This window comes from Euprymna scolopes, chromosome 30, assembly GCF_053919585.1.
Source record: "Euprymna scolopes isolate OS-2025 chromosome 30, ASM5391958v1, whole genome shotgun sequence".
NCBI classification, from domain to species: Eukaryota; Metazoa; Mollusca; class Cephalopoda; order Sepiida; family Sepiolidae; genus Euprymna; species Euprymna scolopes.
In genome coordinates, this window is record NC_136511.1 from 17,385,397 (window position 1) to 17,412,257 (window position 26,861).

Sequence of the window (26,861 nt, forward strand, 5' to 3'; positions counted from 1 at the left end):
TATAAAGAAGAAGGGGAGAATAAGTCAGTCAGTTACCTACGCATTTTAATTATAAAAAGAAGGGGGAAAATGACCTTTTATTGTTTTCTTCTTTCCCACGGATCACTTAACATGATTAGGGGGGTTTCTTCAAGAAGGAAACCTCATCAAACGTGGCAATAGTAGCGAGACTACTATAAATCCCCTTTTAGTAAGCGAGACTACTATACTACTATAAATCCCCCTTTTAGTAAGCGAGACTACTATACTACTATAAATCCCCTTTTACTAACTACTATACTACTATAATCCCTTTTACTACTATGATTTACTAAAAAAAAAAAACAAACAAAAACACTAGTATTACTACATCTCCCAATACTAGTAGGTGTGATTGTTTAATGTCAATATTTTCATTTTTATTCCTTGACTCAAAACTTGTGGCATTAAATATGTCTTTTCTCTTGTAGTTTTCTTTGCATAAAAAAAAAGTCAACGTCTTTTTGAGGAAAACGAAAACGTGATACCAATTTAATATACTGTATAAATACAAATAAAAAACAAACTATCCAGGTTAGGTACGAAAATAAAATAAAACTATCTACCTACTGACAATTATACAAAATATAAATTGTCAACAAATAAAAAAAATAGAGGATAACCACCAAATTGGGATAAATAAAAATTATCAAAAAAAAAAAAATAAATAAATAAATAAAACTCTTGATAATAACAATACAGAATAGGTAAACATTAAATACCGCTTCCCCTCGGCCTTTTGGTTAAGAGCAGAGTGTAATATCTGTTCTAATACACTCCATCTTTTTATGTCTTCAGTTAGTGGTGTGGTGTGGAAATCTTTTTAGACTGAGACAATTTTTATTTCCTTAATACATAAAATCCCTGTTTTAGAGAACTGGATGCCCTCTCCACTCCATTAAAAAGCGACCCTACCCTGTGTCTAATTTTGCAAGTAAATAAGGCCCCCTCTATAAAAAGAAGAAAAAAATATATCACTCTTATATATATTCTCCCCTTTTTATTTATATTTTAATAAAATATAACTAATAATCAAAAATATCATTTGATATACTCATATATAATATTAACCTCCATCCTCGTGTGGCCTTCAGCTTTGATAAGTGGTGATCTTTAAATTAAAAAAAATAAATAAATAAAATAGGTAGTCTTTATTTTAAGGCAAAAAGAAAGCACTTTTGTTTTTTTGTTTCTTTTTTTTCTTCTGCGTTTATTGATTTGTCACCTGGAGACAATTTAGAATTGATTTTTGATTTAAATTTAATTTTAACATTTTAAGCATTTTTCGATTATTGTTATTTACGAAAATTGCGACTTCTACACCCCTACCTTTATTTTTATTTTTTTATACATCCATACTGTTACACTGGAAAAATTATATTGACAAAAAAATAAATAGAATAAATAAGCCTAATGATGCGTCGAACCTATAAAACATGTTTGTCATTTCTAATGAGAGAAAAAGACAAGATAAAAACTATAAAACCTGCGAGAAGCATGTTTCAGTTTTCTGCAAACACCAGGTAACACCAGTTAACCGTTAAACTCGGACGACGCTAAGTAAACACAATTTTTAAAACTTATACAAGTCCAGTATATACACCCCCCCTCTTCTCACCAAATGAATCTCTTTTAAACGTAAACTTTTAATTTTAAAAATAACATAAATTTTAATCTCATCACCTCAAATGTATACGTTTACCTCAGTCACCTTTCTTTCTGTTTCTTTCCGTGTTGGTTTTATGACAAAAACAACCCCCCAACATTTGAATGTTTGCTCTTACTAAATCAAACCCAATGTCTAAGACGTCTTCGCAAGCCTCACCATCGGCGGGCGGGGCAGCAAGTGGCTGGGAACAGCACCCTCATATCAAACAAAGTAACAGACATCATCCGTTGCAATATTCTGCAAGCCACCTTGGCTGCAGCACGAGTATGAACAGTGGCGCCAGCGGACCGAAAGTCACCAAAAAGTCTGCTACTTTGTCTGGTTTTGATGCCGTCGATGGCAACTCCCCCACACGTATGACAACCTCGAAAACCATGGCTGATGGCAGTTTTGCCGTCAGTGATGCCAACCTCGGCTTCTTTGGTCGTCTTAAAAAGAAGCTACGTCTTCGTATGAATAAGGGCAGCTATAACTTGTGCCAGGAAAAACTGTCGAACGCTGGCCAATTCATGGCTCGGAGTGAGAGTGAGATTTACGACAACAGTCATCACAACCAGCTCAGTTGGAAGGAGACTAAATTGCGCTCCGAGAGTCTGCCGCGTGCACGCCAGAGTCCTTTTGTGGCCCTCAAGAAAAACAACCACCGGGCTAGCTCCTCATTTCGAGGGCGTCATTTTTCAGATAACCAAAACATTGTCGATTCCTCATGGCTCACGGAAGAGACCAACGAACTTGACATTCGATCGAGATGCCCTCTTTTGGACGAGACGGGAGTGATCCGAAACGATTTTCTTACGTCTGATGAATCGGCCATTGATTTAGATTTGGAGCCTGTCATGAATCATGATCCGTTTGATGATGAGCCAGGTTACGAGAGCCTGGATGCAATCAAGCTGAAGATGCAGCTGCATAAACTTCAAAACCCCATCCCCACCGTGCCTGAGCGGCCAGAATTACCGAATATGAACGAATCGTGCTGCAATAATCAGTCTCAGCTTCTGTCGCCTGAATCATTGCGGTCACCTTCGTGTTGCGTTTGTCTTAAAACTGCTGACCACGTGAACCAAAACTGTCCTAATGGAACGGACAATATGTGCGAGTGTACAAAACAGGCCGCTGCAGCAGCTGGCGATGGCGAAGGACATGCAGCAGCAGATGACCACAAATCAGACATGGACTACGAGTGTCACACGTCGTCATCGTCCTCCTCATCTTCCACATCTTCATTATCAACAACTACGACGACGACTCTGCAATCTTTGAACTGCTGCCGTAGTCGAACGGCAACAGAGAACAAACCAAACCTCTGTCTCAATCTGCCGACGTTACAATTTGCCTGCCCTTCTCGTGACCCGACAATGGAAGATCTGAGTCCGGACCAATCAAACTTGGCCAATGATGACCTCTATGCAAACCCTCAGGTCTTGATTCGCAAGAAGTCCAAGTCGGGTCACTCTTTCAAAGATGCAGACCGAACGAGCCGAGTGTCTTCTTGTGGAGTATCCATGGCGGACACCGATTTCAGAGTAAGTGATTCCAATGGTAACTCTAATGAGAATGTGGTCGCTGACGTACCCATGGAAGTGCCGCAGATTGAGGCGGCCCCACCTCTTCCTGCACGTAACTATCGTCCAGAAGAGAATAATGTTGTCACGGACAATTCTCAATTATCGGATGCCACGCTCGATTGGTGCAATGACAATACGAAACATCCGCCATTGGATAATAATATTGCAGCATCAGTGGAATCCATTGTTAACAATTCTTGCTTGTCCGATTCTGAACCTTGTCTTCCGCCTCCCTTACCTCCTGAAAATGGCAAGAAGAAACTGACCAACGGTAATCCGGAACTTTCCCATAATGCAAATGTCATTCCGACGATGACTAAATTGAAGCTACATGACAGACAACCATTGGCCAGTTCTATGGAGGAACTTCTCCGGGAGCCAATCCACCCGTCGACATCGACCACTTGTATAAATTCATCATCATCATCATCCTCATTATTAAAAGAGCACGTAATAGAAGAACCGATTCACGCTTCGTTGGATGAGGTTTTTCCAACCATGCGCAGACAACGCAAGCCGGGCAGGTCAAAACTAACGGCTTCGTGGAACGGTGAGCGGTCATATCCAAACCACGCTGGACCTTGGGATTTGTTCGCAAAGGGCACTTTCCCCAAATCTTTATCATCACCAAAGGTAATGGATGAACCGATTCACGCGTCTCTGGATGAAGTGTTTCCAGATCGACGGAAACATGGGAGCCAAAGTTGGAAGCACAATGGCCGCTCCTCATGGAATGGCGGGAGCAGCAACCGATTGAATTCTGATAGCAACTGGGAAGTTGTTGTTCAGGAACGTGGATCAAACACCACCTTTGGATGTACCCAGATGTTTCCGAGTGTGAACGGTGTCATCAATCCGGATATACCACCACCTTTGCCTGCCAAGCGGAAAACCAACCAGAGTTGTCTTGCTTCTTGTAAGTCAGGTAAGTTTTTTCAGTTTTTTTTTTTTCAGTTTTTTTCCACATTTTAAAAACAGTTTTTTGCGCTTTTCTTCCACATTTTAAAAACAGTTTTTTGTATGTTTCCTCCATATTTTAAAAAGTTTTTTTGCACTTTTCCTGCACAAGGTAACAATTTAACAGTTTTTTGCACTTTTCTTCCACATTTTAAAAGCAGTTTTTTGCACTTTCCTCCACATTTTAAAAACAGTTTTTGTATGTTTCCTTCACATTTTAAAAACAGTTTTTTGCACTTTTCCTACACAAGGTAACAATTTAACAGTTTTTTGCACTTTTCTTCCACATTTTAACAACAGTTTTTTGCACTTTTCTTCCACATTTTAAAAGCAGTTTTTTGCACTTTCCTCCACATTTTAAAAACAGTTTTTGTATGTTTCCTTCACATTTTAAAAACAGTTTTTTGCACTTTTCCTCCACATTTTAATAACAGTTCTTTGCACTTTTCCTCCACATTTTAAAAACAGTTTTTTGCACTTTTCCTTCACATTTTAATAACAGTTCTTTGCACTTTTCCTCCACATTTTAAAAACAGTTTTTTGCACTTTTCCTCCACATTTTAATAACAGTTCTTTGCACTTTTCCTCCACATTTTAAAAACAGTTTTTTGCACTTTTCCTACACATTTTAAAAACAGTTATTTCGCACTTTTCCTACACAAGGTAACAGTTTAACAGTTTTTTGCACTTTTCTTCCACATTTTAAAACAGTTTTTTGCACGTTTCCTCCACGTTTTAAAAACAGTTTTTTGCACTTTTCCTACACAAGGTAATTTTGTGAGAGGGTTTGAATCCATTGAACAGCAGTAATTATCATTTCCTACACTGAAGATTACATAAGCATGAAACATGTCTGTAGGTAAAAAGTAAAGAAAAAAATATTTATAATACATTTTCATTTATGCCAGGTTTTCCCGGAAAATCTGTTTAGTTAATTTCTTACTCCATACCATGTTTAATGTCTGTACAAAATTTCAAAACATTCCAATCGTAATTATTGAGAAAAGTGCGGACAGATGAACAGACAAGGGTGAATTTACAGGTCCACCCTCCTTTTGTCGGGGGGGGGGGGACCAAAAAATTTAAATAACTAGATCTACTTTCAGTATCATTTGGCTCTGAAGGGACAATAAGGTCGAAACCTTAACATGTTGATGCAAATCATTCCATGTTCTATAATGTTGGAAAAAAAAGTCATATAACTGAGAGTAGCTAACCTGAAGTGAGGTTGCGAAAAAAATACAATCTTCTTCGTGACCTTCTTCTCAGGTCTTGTAACCACAGTAACATAAAAATAAAGGAATGAAGTGACTCTTCACAAAGGAGGAAGGTTTTTATAACAATTACCTTACTCTGTTAGTATAAATAACCGCAAGGCTATTGTTCTTCTTGACTGTTGGAAGAGCATCCTCACCTCCGGCAGCTACACTCAGGTAAGCTATGTATTATTCACCACAATAATAAGTAATATTATTATAAAAATAAATACTTGTTGCAATGACCCATGGCATAACGGATAAAGTACTAAGTAAAAATTCAGTTCTAAATGACGCTTTTCTGGAGGTTAAAGGTTCAATCCTCGGTGCAGGCGATAGTAGGAATACAATTATAAATTCCAGTAAATATCTCACTGCTGATGCAATTCTCTGTTTTATAAGAGTCAGGTACGTCCAAGGATGGAGTACTGTTGCCACATCTGGGCAGAAGCTGCTAGTAGCAGCTTCTCCTGCCTTGACAGACTTCAAAATAGACTTTGTAGCCTAGTGGAGGATGCCCTTTTCTTTTCCTTGGAACCTCTTTCCCACAGAAGAGACGCTGCGAGCCTTTTTCTGCTTTATCGTTATTTTCATGGCAAGTGCTCGTCTGAGCTCCAATCTATGATCCCCCCTGGCCTGACTTTCACATCTAGCTGAAACCACTATCAATAATTTCCCCCACTCTTTATCTGTGCCTAAACCTAAACGTAGATTCCAGGAACAAAGCTTCTTTCTTAGAACTGCACGCCTGTGGAACTCTGTTCCATTTTCCTGCTTTCCAGCTGACTGCAATATGGCTGTCTTCAAGTCCAACATAAACAAATTCTTGATGAGCCATGCCCTTAAGTAATCCAATTTATCAAATTTCCACTATCGATGACTGACATGTTCCCTTTGACCACTGTACACTCATTAACCTTTATCCTTGAGTGACCCTCGTGCCTTGATAGGTGGTGACTCCTTTGTAATAAAAAAAAACAAACTTAAGCCTTTTTTGTTTTGTTGATTATTGTAAAAAATACCCTTTGCATCTCTGATAAAACTTATGATTACTTACCGATGTATTGGAAAGTTAAAAATGGCGACCGACACTCTTTGATGCGATAAGTTTGGGAAAAGGAGTTAAAAATAAAAAACTAGACAAAATACTGTTAGAAACTCGCTCAATATATGTTACCGTGACATAGGCTGGCATATATTCGGTGGGTTTTTAATAGTATTTTGTCTAGTTCTTTATTTTTAACTCCTTTTCCCAAACTTACCGCGTCAAAGAGAGTGTCGGGTGTCATTTTTAACTTTCCAATACATCAGTAAACATTGTATGTTTTCGAGCTGAATAAACATGTTACATTAAATAAAAACACTAAAAACATATCCCGTTAGGTAGAAAAGTAACTTATCTTGCCTTTGGTAACATTTATTTGTTATATATTTATTTTTTGACAACTTTTTCGAATCTATGTGTACAGTAATACAAACCCAAAAATACTCGACTAGCTACAACCACTATGGATGATTTCCCCCACTCTCTATCTGTGCCTAAATCTAAACGCAGATTCCATGAACAAAGCTTCTTTCCTAGAACTGCCAACTGCCTGCCTGTGGAACACTGTTCTACTGGCCTGCTTCCCAGTTGAATACAACATAGTAGCCTTCAAATCTAATTTAAACAAATTCTTGTTAAGCCGTCCCCGTAAATAATCGAATTCTACCCAATTTACACCATTAATGATTACTATACTATCACTTTATATTCGTTAACTCTTATCCTTGAGTGGTCTTTGGACCTTGATAAGTAATGACTACATTGTAAAAAAATTAAAAATAAAATAAACTTAATACACAAAATTGACAATAAGTTTGGCACACGCCTCTCTTGACGCCGCTCGGATTTTGGTTGTGTTTGTCCACTGCAGTTCAGAAATAGTCTCTGATCGTTTTAATAAACGTTCTCATGGTGAATGTGAAACCCATTCAAGATCACATACTCTACTGATGAGACTATTCCCAAAGTGTCCGTAAATATGATTGAATGGCAATAAAAAAGACTGAACTTTCATGACTAAAACTCGATGGTCAAGTCAAGCATTGTGACGTTTGTTTTCTCGCAGAAGTGACGTTGCGAGTCTATCTCTGTCTTATTGTTATTTTCATGGCAGGTACTTGACTGAACTTCTATCTACGGTCCTTCTTGCAGAACATTCACAGCAAACACTCGTTTGACTACAAGAACTCTTAATAATTCTCTATCTGTGCCTAAAATTAAGCAAAAAATTCCATGAACAAATTTCTTTTCTAGAACTACCCATCTATGGAACATAATACTGCGAGGCTACTTACCAGCTGATTATAACATGTCCGTTTTCAAGTCTAATGTAAACAAGTTGGTATTGATCCATCCTCTTCAATAATCAAACACTACCCAAGTTCCATTATCACCGATCAAGATGTTGTTTCACCAGCCATTTGACACTCGCAACCCTTTATCCTTGAGTAGCGTTTGGGGCTTGATTAACAGTAAAAAAAAATATGGTTTGTTTGCAGAAAATATTGTGTTGTAGAAAGAATTATGTGAAAAAAAATACTTCATGGTCAAAATTAGTCACTACACTACCACATATACTCTAGAAGTTGTCTTGGTAACTACTGGACTGATCCGACTGAAATTTTGTATGGGCCTTTGTTAACAATTTCAAAGGTAACATTTTTGAGTGGTCACTCTGTATATATTAAGGTTCCATTAGTTGTCATCGTTGCACATACCATCTAGAATCATTAATGTAGCTCTTCGATTGAGAAAGGAGTGGGGAGGAGAGTAATTTGTACGCACTTCTCACAGTGCACAGTAGGTAACGGCTCCGCAATCGGATCCAGTACCATGATCATCAGGAGGAACCACATTGCGGTTTCGGGCCCCTACTCCTCTACTGAATCTCTGAAGTGCCCCCCCCCCTCATAACAGGAGGTGATATTAGTACTGGTGTCAGTTACTTTTCTGACCAACATTCATTAGCCAAATCCGATACGATGCCCTCTCCACTGCCTGTTTGTCTCTGGATTTTTTTTTTTAGCTGGATTGCCAGACACTCATGAAAGAAGAAGATTGATAGAGTTCAAAATAGACTTCGTAGCCTCGTAGGAGATGCCCTTTTCTCTTCCTCGCAACCTCTATCTCACAGAAGAGATGTTGCGAGTTTGTCTCTGATGTATCGTTATTTTCATGGAAAGTGTTCGACTGAGCTTCAATCTATGGTCCCCCTCGCCAAACTTTCACAAGAAACACTCGTCTAGCTGTAAACACTATCAATAATTCCCCCCACTCTTTATCTGTGCCTAAACCTAAACGTAGATTCCATGAACAAAGCTTCTTTCTTAGAACTGCACGCCTGTGGAATTGTCTTCCGTTTTCCTGCTTTCCGGCTGACTACAATATGGTTGTCTTCAAGTCTAACGTAAATAAGTTCTTGATGAACCGTTCCATATAAGTTATCAAATTTACCAAATTTTGATTACTAATGATTACTATATTGTCGAATTTCTACTGTACACTCTTTAACCCTTATCCTTGAGTGGCCTCTTGGCCTTGATAATGTGGTGATGCCTATGTAAAAAAAAACAAAAAAAAACATATTTTTCACTTTCTAATTTTATTTTATTAGATATTAGATTAACTCCATTTTGTAATTCGTTAATTCATAATATTCAGAGGTTGACGCTTGTAACGGTGTTCACCTGGGTTGAGTCGACTACAAATGAGTTCACCACATCCCATTTCAAGTTGGTCTTGAGTATAATCTTTAACAACATCCAGTAGTGAGGCCTCATTTGAGGCTGTGAGGATTGTGGAGTTGCCCCTTAGTTACCCACTTTAACCCAGAGTGATAACACCTTTTAGGGCATTTGGTGCTGCTATACCAGATCAGGTTGTCTGAAGATACTGGCTTCCTGACCAAAACTGCAACAAACATTACAGATGACCGGAGACTGTCTGTGAATTTAACATTCCCTTGACACTTCCTCCTTTGGAGGAAGCCAGTTGAACCTGTCTAGGGTGAATGCTGGACAACAAAACTTTTGCGAAGGAAGTGATTGATCTGTTGTGTCAACACGCATGGATTAGCAGGTTATACTGAAGGCACCATTTTGGAGCAAGGAAAATTTGTAGTTTTCCCACATACAGGACCTGGTATTCTCAAATGTTCACCCATTTCCTACTGACTAAACTAAACATCATTTAATTTTGATGACCAACATGATTTCTATGTGGAAGTCCAGTTTTCTGTAAGAGTTGCTTCTAATTTTTTTTTTTTTTTTTTTTTTTTTTTTTTTTATCTTCAGAGTTCGAAATTTTCTTGTATGGTTTTTCATTTCAATTCAGCAACTGGTTATCACACTTCAAATCTTTCTACGTCATATGATTAAATTGACCAAAAAATGTACATTGATTTTTTCCCTTTGCAGAACTCAATCATGTTTTGCAAAGAAAAAAACGAAAAACAAAAATAAGTATAACATAATAAAAATAACATGGATTGGCAGGTTATACTGAAGGCACCATTTTGGTCAATATTTGGAGCGAAGAAGTTTTGCAGTTCTCTCACATACAACACCTGGTATTCTCAAATGTTCACCCATTTGCTAATTGTAGAATCAAGAATTTGCTTACCTTCCCTCTCCACCATTATGGACCATTTAACTAATTTCAACATATTTATTCAGTAGCAATTAGTGGTATGCTAATTGCTATTGGACCAGCCTACAATTAGTCAGGGATGGTGGATTGTTCTATTTTGAGGCGCCTGATTGGCTAAACATGCCAGGAGGGCCAGGTGCCACTCTACAAATGCCAGCTGCTCTGGCATTCAGGGGTTTTACTGTTTAGACTTCTGCCAGGAACTACACTCTGTCAATTATCGCATCCATTCAGCACAACATCTTCATTGGATTAGCCGGCTCACCCTACACTACTGACCAAACTAAACATTTAACTTTGATGATCAACATGATTTCTATATGGAAATCCAGTTTTCTTTAAGAGTTATCTTCAAATCTTTCTATGTGACACGATTAAACTGACCAACAAATGTACATTGATATTTTTGTTTCACCTTTCCCTTTGCAAAACTCAATCATGTTTTGTAAAGAAGAAAAAAAAAATTTTTTTTTTTCTACAATAAAATCAAACCAAAAAACATGAATAGATATTCGAAAATATAAAGAACTTGAAGCATAAAAACTTTCCAAAATTTCTGGATTAAATAATGTGAAAAGGGTTGATATGCTGTAAAACTAAATCACCAGACCAAACTGAAATGCGACTTCAAAAGTCAAGATTACCCCCTTCTTGAAAGAAGCAGTGTAGCATCTGTTCATTAATCATTTATACTAGCAAAAGTGAACTTAACCTGACTTTCATCTCCTCAGCATCAGCCAACTCTTTTGGTTCCTTTCATGCGCCATATTTGCAATCAGACTCTAAATCCGCACACATCGCATCGCTTGGAACAATTCCAGCCATTTCCCTTGATGGATACAATCATCAGCAGAGATTGAAAGAAATTGCTTCCAATTTCCTTCATGTTTAGTCTGTTGAATCTACATTTTTCTGTCTGTCTATCCTTTCCACTTTCTTGGAAACTATTAGTCTGATCAGGCTGAAATTTTGTATGAACCTTTGTTATGATAAGGTGCTGTGAATAAAGTATTATGGTATCCTTTCGCTGCACAGTTTTGTTCTTTTTTTTTTTATGGAAATCATTCCAGACAAGGCATGATCCACTTGATGTTTGAACTAAAAAAAATAAAAAATAAATATATTACAAGGTCAAGATTAGTCACAACAATACCACATTTACTCTAGAAGATTTCTTGGAAATTACTGGTCTGATCTGGCTGAAATTTTGTATGGGTCTTTGTTATGATAAGGTGTAGCAAACTAAGTATTATGGTATCCATTAGATTCACAATAAGAGATTATATTTCTGTCTGTACTTTCCATTGAAAACTATTAAGCCAATTAGGCTGAAATTTTGTATGAACCTTTGTTATGATAAGGTGCTGCGAACTAAGCATTATGGTATCCGTCCGATGCAGTTTTTATGGAAATCACTCCAGACAATGCATGAAGCTACTTGATGTGAAATACTAAAAAAATGAAATAAAAATACTACTCAAGGTCAAAAACTTGCCAATAATAAGTGTTGGATGGAATAGATTCTGATGCAGAAACAGCGATTCTTCTCTCTCTTTCAGAAACATCGCTTATGGAATGTGAGGACTAAAGGATAAAATAAAGAAACAAGAATTACGTAGCCGCAGAAAAAAGTAAACCTTTCTATTTGCTTGAAGTTTGAGATTAATAGGGAATTAGTCACCACAGTGCCACTTTTACTCTACAAGTTTCTTGTTAATTACTGGCGTGATCTAGCTAAAATTTTGTGTAGACCTTTATTATGGTAAGGTGCAGCAAACTAAGTATTATGGTTTACGTTAGAATCACAGTCAGGGATTGTATTTCTGTCTGTCGGCAATTTCTACTTTTTTAATCTATTGAGCTGATCTAGTTGAAATTTTGTATAAACCTTTGTTATGATAAGGTGCAGTAAACTAAGTATTATAGTATTTGTTCAATGCATAATCAGGTGTTAATATGGATTAATATATAGTATTTGTTCCATATATAATTAGGTGTTAATATGGATTAATATATAGCATTTGTTCAATATATAATTAGGGTTAATATGGATTAATATATAGTATTTGTTCAATATATAATTAGGGTTTAATATGGATTAATATATAGTATTTGTTCAATATATAATTAGGTGTTAATATGTATTAATATATAGTATTTGTTCAATACATAATTAGGGTTAATATGGATTAATATATAGTATTTGTTCAATATATAATTGGGATTAATATGCATTAATATATAGTATTTGTTCAATATATAATTAGGGTTTAATATTGATTAATATATAGTATTTGTTTCAATGCATAATTAGGGTTAATATGGATTAATATATAGTATTTGTTCAATATATAATTAGGGTTTAATATTGATTAATAAATAGTATTTGTTCAATGCATAATTAGGGTTAATATTGATTAATATATAGCATTTGTTCAATATATAATTAGGGTAAACATGGATTAATATATAGTATTTGTTCAATGCATAATTAGGTTTAATATGGATTAATATATAGTATTTGTTCAATACATAATTAGGGTTAATATGGATTAATATATAGTATTTGTTCAATATATAATTAGGTGTTAATATGGATTAATATATAGTATTTTTACAATACATAATTAGGGTTTAATATGGATTAATATATAGTATTTTTACAATACATAATTAGGGTTTAATATGGATTAATATATAGTATTTGTTCAATATATAATTGGGGTTTAATATGGATTAATATATAGTATTTGTTCAATGCATAATTAGGGTTAATATGGATTAATATATAGTATCTGTTCAATGCATAATTAGCGTTAATATGGATTAATATATAGTATCTGTCCAATACATAATTAGGGCTAATATGGATTAATATATAGTATTTTTTCAATATATAATTAGGGTTTAATATGGATTATTATATATAGTATTTGTTCAATATATAATTAGGGTTTAATATGGATTAATATATAGTATCTGTTCAATGCATAATTAGGGTTAATATGAATTAATATATAATATCTGTTCAATGCATAATTAGTGTTAATATGGATTAATATATAGTATCTGTTCAATACATAATAAGGATTAATATTGATTAATATATAGCATCTGTCCAATACATAATTAGGTGTTAATATAGATTAATATATAGTATTTGTTCAAATCATAATTAGGGGTTAATATGGATTAATATATAGTATTTGTTCCATGCATAATTAGGGTTTAATATGGATTAATATATAGTATCTGTTTCATGCATAATTAGGGTTTAATATAGATTAATATATAGTATCTGCTCAATGCATAATTAGGGTTTAATATGTATTAATATATAGTATCTGTTCAATGCATAATTAGGTGTTAATATGGATTAATATATAGTATTTATTCAATGCATAATTAGGATTAATATGGATTAATATATAGTATTTGTTCAATGCATTATTAGAGTTAATATGGATTAATATATAGTATTTGTTCAATGCATTATTAGAGTTAATATGGATTAATATATAGTATTTGTTCAATGCATTATTAGAGTTAATATGGATTAATATATAGTATCTGTTCAATGCATAATTAGGGTTTAATATGTATTAATATATAGTATCTGTTCAATGCATAATTAGGTGTTAATATGGATTAATATATAGTATCTGCTCAATGCATAATTAGGGGTTAGTGTGGATTTGTATTTAATGCAAAAATAAGCACAATTTTAGCCATATTCAACCATTAATTTGCCAGAAAGTACTCATTCTGGGTTAAGGGACTATAACGTTTGCATGTCTTTATTAGGCTTAAAATCTATTTCCTATATCTTACTAGAAGAATACCCGTCCCAGGACATGTGCAATTAATTCCACAAACAGTTTTTACACCACTTTTATATTTTATTAGGAATATTAAAATCAAATCACATCAAATCTGTTGCCAATAATGCTGAACAAATGGTTAGATCACGCTACCGCTCTAGTAAGCATCTCACTGCTGATGCAATCCTCTATCTGTATAAAAGCCAGGCACACTCTAAAATGGAGTACTCTTGCCACATTTCAGCAGGAGCTGATTGGCACGTTCTATCCAGCATTGATAGAGTTTAAAACTGGCTTTGAAACTTAGTAGGTGATGATCTTTTCTCTTCCCTGCAACCTCTTTTCTACGGAAGAGATATTGTGAGCCTGTTTTTGCTATATCGTTATGTTCATGGCAAGTGCTCGACAACTCCAATCTATGGTTACCCCTTGCAAAACTTTCACAAAAACACTCGACTAGCTACAACCATTATAAACGATTTCCCCCCCCGCACTCGAGAACCTTGTGGCATATCAGTTAATGCACTCGACCATAGCACATATGGCCTGAGGTTCAAATCTTAGAACAGTCAAGCATGTTCGTGGATCACTTTTGTAAAAAAAAAAAAATATTTGTTCATGTAAAAAAAAAAGGATGATTCTTTTTTTTAAGGAAAAATATTTTCTCAGATCTGTACAGTTGGAGACGCCAGTAACTGAATTCAATTATCATTAAAAACAAAAAAATCAATAAAAAATTTTACTCTATAAAGATAGAGATATTGACTTTTATAATATTATTAGACTACCCGTGACCCGTTGGGTCAGTATGTTATATTAGTTGTGGAATTAATGTATGAGCCTGACACTTGTGACGTAAAGAAAATAGTTTTTGTGACATAACAGAAACATTTCTATGAAAGTATATTAAAATGAAAAAAGAATATAGATAGATTTCTATAAGTCGTTCTGTTTATAATTGTATATTTAAAAAAAAAAAACTTACAGCCATTGAATTATAAGGGGTTTGTCATACTTACAGGTAAATGTGCATTGAACAGATACCATAATACTTAAAGTTAAATCCAAATTTTGATATCTTTTGATTTAGATGCAAAAAAAAAACAATTGGGATGCTGAAAATGTACACAGTAAAACAATACATTTTATTGTCACATTTATTATTTATTTGTAACGCAATTAAAAAAAACATATTTTCGGGGTTATTTATGTAGGTAGTGTAGAAGAAAATGTATGAATGTTTTTAAGAAAGGTGTATTAAAAAATGGAGAATAAATTTAAAAAAAATGTAGGCGGTGGGTAAATCGCCGTTGTAAAATGCTCTTATGGTTGCCAACAGGTTAAAGTAAATTTATTTGCAAGAACATTGAGTTAAAATAACTTAAACGTAATACGGAAATGAACGATGTAAAAAATGCAGAAAGTATTAACAATTGTTTATTTGGATAATTTAAATGCGAAAAAATAAACAGTTGGGACACTGAAAATGTACACAGTAAAAAAATAGGTTTTATTGTCGTGATGATTATTTGTTTATGTACGCATGCGCAACAGGAAGTCGTAAACCGGATGTTGGGTTACAACACCCGTTACAAGGTCATTTGAGTTTTATAATTATATAGATTTTAAAAAATTTCATATTGTTATTTTTTTAATTTTATATTATTTTTTTTTTACTTTTATAATATTTTAACTTTTATAATATTTTAACTTTTATAATATTTTAACTTTTATAATATTTTAAATTTTTATAATATTTTAAATTTTTATAATATTTTAATTTTTATAATATTTTAACTTTTATAATATTTTAACTTTTATAATATTTTAACTTTTATAATTTTTTAAATTTTTATATCATTATTTTTTAATTTTTATATCATTATAGACATAATAAATTTGTATTTAAATTTGTATTTAAATTAAATATAGTATAGACATAATAAATTTGTATGTAGCATCTGTTGGTACAAACCTAGCGTACTTAGGTTCAGAGGGGAATTTCTGCAATCATTTTATTACTTATTATTATTATTATTATTACTATAAGTAGATAGAAGATAGATAAATAGTTTAACTAATATTCTTCTCTTTTCAAACATTTTTCTGAATATCTTTTTAACCTAAATAATTTAACAATTAATCATAATAATCATTCTTACTCTTGGCACTGCCTGCCACAACATAACACAGATACTACACTGTGATCATAGCCAAAGGTCCACAAAATAACAGTAGAATGTGAGGACTAAAAGACGAAATAAAGTAAGAGAGAGTTATGAGGTTGGCGAAAGCAAACCCAAGGTTCACTTTCTATTCTTCTCATACTTTATTGTTTTACATACATGGATTTGTCGTTGACTGATAAGTCGTGTTATTTGGGTTCTTCGGACTATTGTTCTCATTTTGGGTGTGATTTTCACAACGTTTCTGCTGCTGTAACGTTCGACCTTCAGGTGTATCTTGTCAAACTCGGGGAATCTGCATGGTTTAGATTAGGCCTCTTGATTCCTTGGAGAACATAGGGTCACAATGACGTTCCTCCAGCGGACCCGGTTCTGGCTGGTCTTCTCCAGTTCGGCCCATGTCATTTCGGCAGCCTTAATGCTTCTTTGTCGGCACACTGGCTTCCCGGAGGCTTTCACCCACTTGTGTCATGAACTCTGCTAGAGAGGACCGTTTCCGGATCACATATGATGTCAGTGGGGTTTCTGTAACTTTCTTTCTTTTGCAGAATTGGGTTGTTAAGCTTATTTCAACCCCCAACCTGAAGGACCAGTGTTTGCTCTTAGTCTGATCTCTACCCTTCAGCCTGTTTGACTTGGGTGACCCTACCAGGAGACGAATCTCCCGCCAGCATAGCTATCCAGGTCCTAGAGACACGCAAACCCCCTAACCACGTCAAGGTTGCACTTGCTAGGGGGAATCTGCACCGTTTAAAACTCCCAAAATTCATACTAGAATTGCCCGCAAGGATCCATGGCACAGTGGATAACGTACTTGTTAAAATTTAGTTGTAAGTTGCAATCTTTTGGAGGTTGAAGATTCAATCCCAGTGCAGACGATACTCAAAAATACAATTGCAAATTATTTACAATTTCTACGGATTGAAGAACGTGCTATGCCCATGGATTAAATAAATGGTGCCGTTCGAAAATCCTGAAGAAGGCCAGATGATTACATCGACTAAAATGTTGGGTGAATAATATTGAAGATGAGAACAGTTGGGTGAATAATACGGCTTATTAATCCTCACCTGAAAAATTCAGAAGCAAAGATGAGGATGGAGAGAAGAATCCGCCTCCTTAAGTAAGACACTTTATCAGATCTCCAAAACTAACGTACTGTACACACAATAACCCTTATCCCCGAGTGGCTTCCGGGCCTTGATAAGTGGTGACTACCTTGAAAAAAAAAAAAAAAAGGAGTGGGGAAGCGGAGTTTGAATACAAAAGAGATTTCTCAAAGACAGGGTTAGAGGGTTATTCCTTATGTAAGCTGCTAAGCTTTTCTATTAAGATGGGAAAGTTGCCAGTTGAAAAATTGGCAATTTCACCTGTCGTAGGCGTGCAGTGCACTACCAATCTAAATACGAGTCCGTTTTCTTCCATTTTTTTATTTATTTATTTTTTATTTTATTTGATTTATTCTTTGACTAAGCATCGTTTATACGTCAAAACTTTCGACGTTTGCATGCTGACAGAATTAGTTTACCATCTAGACATCCCGATTGTCAGCTACAACAAAGTATGCAAATACCTCCACTGGAAGATCTGGGGAGAGTGCAGCAGCTTAGCTTGGTAGATCGTCGAACATCTGGGAACATGAACCTACACCGGTAACATCAAACGGAAGGTTAACAGCGTTTTATGGTAAAGAGATACAGGCGGGCGGATACATAAAAGATATAGGTACGAGCAAAAAATTGGGGAATAAAGATAGGGGGGGGGGGGGCATAGTTTTGAAAACCTATTTATAATTTTTCTTTTTTTCTTTTTTTGTAGGTTTCCGACTACCTTTTAATTGTATTTGAAAGATTGAAGTCTAAAGTTAATTTTCAAAAGGAAAAAAATATTTGGACACGTGAAAAAAAAAAAAAAAAATTATGAAAAATGTTTTCACAGCGAGTTAACCAATTCAGCTAAATTTGGAAGTTATATAAATTCGTTGGAAAAATCTTTTGAAAGATAAATATTAGTTTTCTGGGCCTATTTAAAAAATAATTAGTAAAGTCCTAAGATATTGAATAAATTAAAAACAAAACAAAACAAAAAAAAAACACCTTGCTTGATTAGTCCTCAAAAGTGAGAGATTCTCACTTTGATCAACCAAAACATAAACTCTTCGTCACATGGATTATACGGAAGCCTAAAATCTTAAACAGTCGAAAGGCTGTCTGAAAATGATGTCAGGTAGTTATAGGGAAGTAGGGGCTTCTGTTTGTCTTCCCCCCCCCAACCGTGCATTCGTACATTCCTATCATGAACGTTTATAGAATTTTTACTATTTTTTAAATTTAATTATTTTTTTATGTTACTGCTTTTAAATTAAATTTTTTTTTAATTTTTCAAGATTATATAAAAATTATGTTACGTCGAAAGTTTCACATTCATGCAAGCAAGGAAAATATTAGAATCTTACATATAAAAATTATGCAAAACCTGTAATCTAAGAAAAAAAAGTTAAAATATATTTTGCAATTATATATATATATATATATATATATATATATATATATATATATATATATATATATTTATTTATTTATTTTTTTTAATTTTTTTTTTTTTTGCGTAAAAATATTAAATAAAATATTAAATAAAGAATTCAATGATAATATCGCTAGTTCGAGAAATTAATTTTTCTTCCAGTTATATTGAATTCATTAATACAGACTTTAGGGGCTTTTTTCATAATGTTCCTGATTTTTTTTTTTTTTCTAATTGTTACACTTTACGATGCTTTATTTTCATTAAAAAAAAAAAAAGGAAAAATAAATTCATTATTTTTATTTATTTTTTTTTTTTTTACTACTGAAAATCATAGCTTTAGTAAAGGTATTTTTTGTTTAAGCAAAATAATAAATTTCCACTAAGGTTTAAAAAAAAAAAAAAATAATGGGTTCATTATATTCCGTGATCATTATTTGATAAATACTGAAAATTTAATTAAAATTGGTTTCCTGATTTTTTTTTTTTTTTTTTTTATGAAATTGTAAGTAAAAGGAGGGGTCAAAATGTTTATACATTTTGAGCATCGGCATTCATTTTGTACGTATCTAATAAAAGACAAAGCCATTTAACTAGACATTGTAATATGGAACTGCGTTCATTATCGATGTCACACTTCCAAATAACTATAGCCTTAATAGAGCTCAACAGGGGAGGGGGGGATAAAAACAAAATATCAGAGAATGATTTAAAATAACATGGTCTCTGAAAGAAATGAACATTATACCATTGTGATAGGAACCAGTGACATAAAAAAAACAAGTGAAGCATGCACGGTCACCCGTGAGTGCACAATGAACAAAGCATTAAAAAATGACTACGTTCAGCCCCCCCCCCCCTATTTAGCCCCAAAAGTCTCCAGGAGACGTCAAATCTTGGTGAAAATGAGCAAACGGTGCAGTTTTAGGCCTTAATGTATGTAAATTTGAGTTCTACACCATGCACAAAAAGAAATGACTAAGTCCATCATTTGCCCCCACCCCCTCCAGTTATCCCCAAAAGTCCCCAAGGCTTTAACATATTTAAATTTGAGTTCAGCACCATATATAAAACTAATAAATAGACATACACAGAAGATTTGGGGCAAATATGGTAAAATAGTCCCCAAAATGGAGTGTTTTTTTATTAGCCCTAAAAGAACCCCTGGGGGGCACACCCAAGAGTTATTGCAAAGTATAGAAAAACAAAATTATATAGAAATCAGTTAGTTACAACTTTTCAGAAAGTTCTATAAAAATCGAAGGTATCAAATTCTTTTTAATACGCACAAAAGTGTAAATTTTAACCATTTTAACCCAAAAGGCACCCCTAGGGGTGCAACCGGAGTTTTCCAGGAAATCTGTTCTGTTACTTTTTTACTCATATCATGTTTAATGTTTGTGCAAAATTTCAAAAAATTCCAAGGCGTAGTAATCGATAAAAGTGCAGACAGACGAACGGACAAGGGTTAATTTACAGGTCCACCATCCTTTTTGTTGGAATGGTGTGTGTGTGTGTGTGTGTGTGTGTGTGTGTAGGGGAGGGGGCAAAAAATCTTAAGAAATCGTTGGAAACACTCCCTAGAAGACCAAGTTGTAACAAAATACTGTTGGTAGCCATAAAGAGAACAACGTCTATCCTTATAAAAGCCTTTCGATATAAATCCAAATCGTAATGAAACCAAGCGTCAGCTCCAGGAAGGCGCCCCTTGATCTTTTGAAACTAACTGAAATAAATTTAAAGGGGGGGGGATTTCTGTCAGGTTGTAGACTAACACTCTCCGCTGGATATGACCTTAAACTATATCCTATGGTGAGGCCCCAGTTTGGGGGCTTTGGGGAGTGTGAAGCTACCCTTTAATTGCCATTGCTCCCAGGTCCACTCTGACCCGGAGTGGTAGTACCTGTTAGGGTCCCAACTATGGGCTAAATAGAAACCAACTTAAAAAAACAAATATATTCTATTAAAAAATTGTTCTTCAAAATCACTGGATTCGGCATTAAATAACCTGAAAAGGGTTGATATGCTGTAAAACAAAAACAATCAACCAATCTGCTGATATTCTAATATGGCTTGTGCAGTATAGTTAACAAGAAGTGAAACAAAATTACAAAAAATAACTTGGATTCTTTGAACTACTATTCTCATCTTTTTTTTACATGGTAGTCACCACTTATTAAGGCCCGGAAGCCACTCGGGGATAAGGGTTATTGCGTGTACAGTAATCGATGGAATAGTATCGTAGTAATCGTTAGTAATGGAGATTTAATAAAGTGTCTTACTTAAGGGGGCGGTTTATTAGGAATTTGTTTATGTTGGACTTGAAGATATCCAGGTTGTAGTCAGGTGGGAAACAGGCGAACAGGAGAGAGTTCCACAGGTGTGCACTTCTAAGAAAGAAACTTTGTTCATGGAATCTACGTTTTGATTTAGGCATAGATAAAGAGTCGGGAAAATTACTGACAGTGGTTTCAGCTAGACGGGTGTTTTTCATCTTGAGTGTTATTTGCACAATGTTTCGGCCGGTGTAACCTCCGACCTTTTTCAGGTGTATCTTGTTGAACTCTGGAATCTTTTTGTCGAACTTGGGAATCTGCACAGAATTTCGAACGAATTTCATTTTTTTTTTTTTTTTTTAAATTTTTTTTTTAGTTCATTGAAACGTTTTGATATTCTGTATGATCTCAAGCTGTTTATGATTAAAAAAATAAATAATAATAATGATACTAACCACAGAGTGAATATCAAAGAAAAGAGAAACGGAGCAAATACAGAGAGTTAGTCAGAGAGTTGAAAGGGATATGAAAGATGAAGAAAGTCAAAATAATACCTATAATAGTAGGAGCACTAAGAACAATCCCGAAAAACTTTTAAAAAAGAATGTCAGAAATTGGAATCAGAGGAATGACTGAAAAAATACAACGAACAACAATAATGAAAACAACTGAAATATTAAGAAAAACCTCCCATTACCACATCACTGTTCACCCCGCCCAAAAAAAGAGTGAGACCGAATAGCCAAGTAGTCAAGGGAGAAGGAAAAACCGAGGAGTAAGCACTGACCAGACCTCCACTGTGTAAGTGCGAAGAGAACTGGGACTTTGTTGCCACTCAAATTCCAGTAAAGACTAATGGCCGCTGCCAATGAGAAATCAATGGAAAGCAGCTGTTGCGATAATGCAAATTTATTTGCAAATGTTATCTAAAAAGATGGAGAGTACTGGAAAATCTGGCGAGACTTGTTGTCACTCAGCTTCCAGGGAACACCACAGGCTGTATTCAATGAGATCTTTGATGACCTGTGTGAAAGCTCCTTGTGGGCCAACAATAATACTAATAATATTCGGTTCACTATGTTGTATAGCCGGGGGTTTCATATTAAAAGAGAGACGGGGACATGTAATACAGGATTGACGATATATCTTTGAGAGATACCTTCTGGAGTGTTTCCTCTTACAACATATATTAGCAAGGAGAGAGGGTGAGCAGTTCTTTTAACACAGGAGAGGAGTCATTGCTTATGATAGAGAGGGAAACACATTACTTAGGGTGGGGGTTATACAAAGTTCATATAAGGATGTTTCACACATTACCTTTTGCTGTTAAATAATGACACAACACAGTTTTACAAAAACATGATAACTTCTTTATTATCGGATCGACCGGTCGAATGATGATGACGTCAAGGAATTCAAAGTTGCTTCTACATGTTAAATGTTCTATCCCTTCGCCTCTGAGGGGACCTTCCTCTGACCATGTCAGCTCTTCCCGACCGACTCTGCTGGCTGTCCGAACCTGTCTCCCCGACTGTCCCTGATCTTCGACTGACTAGCTTCTATATTGAGAATTCAATTTTGCTATGACGTCAGATGTGTGGTCTCAAAATGTGATCAACTCACGTGGCTTAAACATACATTTCCAAAACATACTTCTGCAACAAAGAATTCTCACTAACCTATTTTTCAACCTAACTTATTTTTCAATATGTTTTTAAATTGTAATGTTCATTATTTTTTAGCTGACCTTTTTAATTCACTTTCCATGAAAGAATGCACAATTGAATTCTTTTTACAATACAAACTATTTTATATGAAACTAGCAAAAGTACCCGTCCTTGACTGGGTTCAAAAACAGCCTACAGAAAATGGACTCTGATTTATTAAAGTATGATAGGTTATGAAAAGGAAGAGTTTTAAAGAGATAGCTTCGAATTGGGAGGTATCAAAACCACAGCAAAATATGATGAAAGTAAAAATAAAATAGATAAACCCCATAATTTATTATACCATACCTGTTCACACTGAAACACTTATCACATAAAAAAACTTGTTAAACTTTGACATATTTCCATTCCATGGAGGTCAGGCACGAACGAACACCCCATAATTTTATTATACCATATTTCTTCAAACTGAAACATAATTATCAAAGTATACTTACGCAGATAGATATGAAAAGTCTATTTCCATTCTCTGGAGACCAGACCCCACAATGTTATTATACCATCTCCATTTAAGTTAAAACATACTAATCAAAGTATTGTTATGTACATCTATATCAAAAACACTTGTAAACGTTTTTTTTTTTTTTTTTAAATTTTTAATTTCTTTATTTCCATACTTTGTGGACCAGGCGCGAACGCAGACTCCACAATTTTAATGAACCACTGTTCTGCCAGATCAAACATACCCATTCCTGTGTCTCGATACATATTCTCTAATTATATGTAATTAGTTTTTTTAAAATAGTCAACCATATAGGAGCCTATTCGTGACCAGACACACACACACACACACACACACACACACAGCTTTATATATAGATTTAACAATGCAAAATTCTAACATTCCATTTTCTGGATCTATTTCCGAAACTTGCTTACAAAGTTCGGATCTCGGTCTATCCTAATCTCGTTTTCCACTTATCTAAAGTTCTTTTTACTTACAGGAAAAGGGGACGGCCCTTTTTCCCGTAACACATTCATTAAATAACACGTACATCAAGTCTGTTGCCAAGGTCGCTGGAAAGATGGTGGGATCCTTCTACCGCTCCAGAAGATATCTCACTACTGATGCAATTCTCTATCTATATAAAAGCCAAGTACGTCCAAGGATGGAATACTGTTGCCACATCTGGGCAGGAGCTGCTAAAAACAGCCTATCCTGCCTTGACAGAGTACAAAATAGACTTCGGGGCTTAGTGGGGGATGCCCTTTTCTCAACCCTTCAACCTCTCTCCCACAGAAGAGACGTTGCGAGCCTATCCTTGTTTTATCGGTATTTCCATGGCAGGTGCTCGTCTGAACTCCAATCTCTGGTCCCCCCTCGCCAATCTTTCACGAAAAACACCCGTCTAGCTGAATCCACTGTGAAAAATTTTCCCCACTCTATATCTGTGCCGAAATCAAAATGCGGATTCCATGAACAAAGCTTCTTTCTTAGAACTGCATGCCTGTGGAACTCTGTTCCGTCTGCCTGCTTCCCACCGGACTACAACTTGGATGTCTTCAAGTCCAATGTTAACAAATTCCTAATGAACCGCCCCCTTAAGTAAACACTTCATCAAATCTCCACACTAACGTAATGTACTTGCAATAACCCTTGTTCCTGAGTGGCTTCCGGGCCTTGATAAGTGGTGATCACTGTGTAAAAAAAAAAAAAAAACAGACCAAATTAATGGGAGGGAATGTGAAAAGAATGGTAAATCGGCATGTTGACGGAAACCAGTCACTTCCTCCTGAGAAAATACCATGTACTCGTCATTGTACCTTGCACATATGTTAATGTTGGTGTAATGTCACTAAATAGGGATTGCAGGTTATATGAAAAAAAAAAGCCATTCAAATTTTTTCTTATCTTTAAACATTATTACATGAGGAGTCATTTCGTTTAAAAAGTTAATTTATTTTAATTTAGAATGACAAATAATTTAAACAACTTTTAAACAACCTTAAATCTTTTTTTAATTTAGAATGACAAATAATTTAAACAACTTTTAAACAACCTTACATTTTTTTTTAATTTAGAATGACAAATAATTTAAACAACTTTTAAACAACCTTAAATTTTTTTTTTAATTTAGAATGACAAATAATTTAAACAACTTTTAAACAACCTTAAATTTTTTTTTTAATTTAGAATGACAAATAATTTAAACAACTTTTAAACAACCTTAAATTTTTTTAATTTAGAATGACAAATAATTTAAACAACTTTTAAACAAACTTAATTTTTTTTTTTAATTTAGAATGACAAATAATTTAAACGGCTTCTAAACAACCTTAATTTTTTTTAAATTTAGAATGACAAATAATTTAAACAACTTTTAAACAACCTTAAATTTTTTTTTAATTTAGAATGAAAAATAATTTAAACAACTTTTAAACAACCTTAAATTTTTTTTTAATTTAGAATGACAAATAATTTAAACAACTTTTAAACAAACTTAAATTTTTTTTTTTAATTTAGAATGACAAATAATTTAAACAACTTTTAAACAAACTTAATTTTTTTTTTTAATTTAGAATGACAAATAATTTAAACAACTTTTAAACAACCTTAAATTTTTTTTTAATTTAGAATGACAAATAATTTAAACAACTTTTAAACAAACTTAAATTTTTTTTTTAATTTAGAATGACAAATAATTTAAATGGCTTCTAAACAACCTTAATTTTTTTTTTAATTTAGAATGACAAATAATTTAAACAACTTTTAAACAACCTTAATTTTTTTTCATTTAGAATGACAAATAATTTAAACAACTTTTAAACAACCTTAAATTTTTTTTAATTTAGAATGACAAATAATTTAAACAACTTTTAAACAACCTTAATTTTTTTTTTTTAAATTTAGGATGACAAATAATTTAAACGGCTTTTAAATAAAAGTTGATTTAATTTTCATGTTCCGACTAGTCTTGCCTCGGTTCGTTCCGAAATAAAAGTTGTTTTAAATTATTTTTTGTTTTAAATCATAAAAAAAAGAAAAAAAAAACATTAATTTAAATAGTCAGCTTTGCCTCGGTTCGTTCCGTTTCACTCGATCTTGGTATTTGATCGTAAGGTCAAGGCTGCTTCATTCCCTACAAAATTGCTGATGGCATCCATCTTGATTACCCCAATGTTTCTTATTATTAATTATTATTATTACATGAGTCATCATTTCGAGTAAAAAGTTAATTTATTTTACCCATTACAACTTGAGAAATGAACGATTAAAACGTTTTCACATTTTAATTGTGTAAGATTCTTAATATATTTTTAATTGGTGTTGATTTCGCTAGTTTACAGACGGTAATAGTCGTTTTTATGCATGTTTAAAATGGGGTTGTCTTACTATACACATAGATTCGAATAAATTGTCAAAAAACAAATATACAACAAATGAATGTTATCAACGGCAAGATAAGTTACTTTTCTAACGAACTGGATAATTTTTAAGGGTTTTTATTTAATGTAACATGTTTATTCAGCTCGAAAAGCATAGTGCTTACCGGTGTATTTTAAAATTACAAATAGCGCGCTAGAGACTCTGTTAAACACGGTAAGTTTGGGAAAATGAGTTAAAAATAAAAAAAATATACAAAATACTGTTAGAAACTCGACTAATATGCTACCGTGACATAGGCTGACATATATTCGGTGGAGTTTTAACAGTATTTTGTATATTTTTTTTATTTTTAACTCATTTTTCCAAACTTACCGTGTACAATAGAGAGTACGGCGCCGTTTGTAATTTTCAAATACATCGGTAAACGCTGTTTTTCGAGCTTAATAAACATGTTACATTAAATAAAAACACTAAAAAAATGTTCCAGTTAGGTAAAAATGTTACTTATCTTGCCTTTGATAACATTTATTTGTTTTTGACAACTTTTTTGAATCTATGTGTATAGTAAGACAGACCCATTTTAAACATACATAAAAACGACTATTGCCGTCTGTCTGTAAACTAGCGAAATCAACACCGATTAAAAAATATATTATTGTAAAAAAAATATTCATTTTTCATTAGTGTCAACGGTTTTTAGCCTCCAAAATATGGAAACCCGTAACGTAAACTTAATAATACGTTAACCGTTTGAAATCGTATATTTATTGAAAAATATTAGCCCAGCCAGCACCAGTAGACAAAAAATACATAAATATTTTAAAATAATAAATTTATAT

General features: G+C 33.8%; 1 protein-coding gene across 1 annotated transcript in view; it reads left to right on the plus strand.

Moving 5' to 3' along the window:
• Positions 1 to 1,198: 1,198 nt before the first annotated feature.
• Positions 1,199 to 26,861, plus strand: part of LOC145254679 (uncharacterized) — a 156,998-nt gene continuing 131,335 nt past the window's right edge. The window contains exon 1 of the mRNA XM_080113324.1: positions 1,199 to 4,180. Coding sequence (XP_079969450.1) covers positions 1,789 to 4,180 — 2,392 coding nt within the window. The 5' untranslated portion in view covers positions 1,199 to 1,788. The remainder of the gene's footprint in view (positions 4,181 to 26,861) is intronic.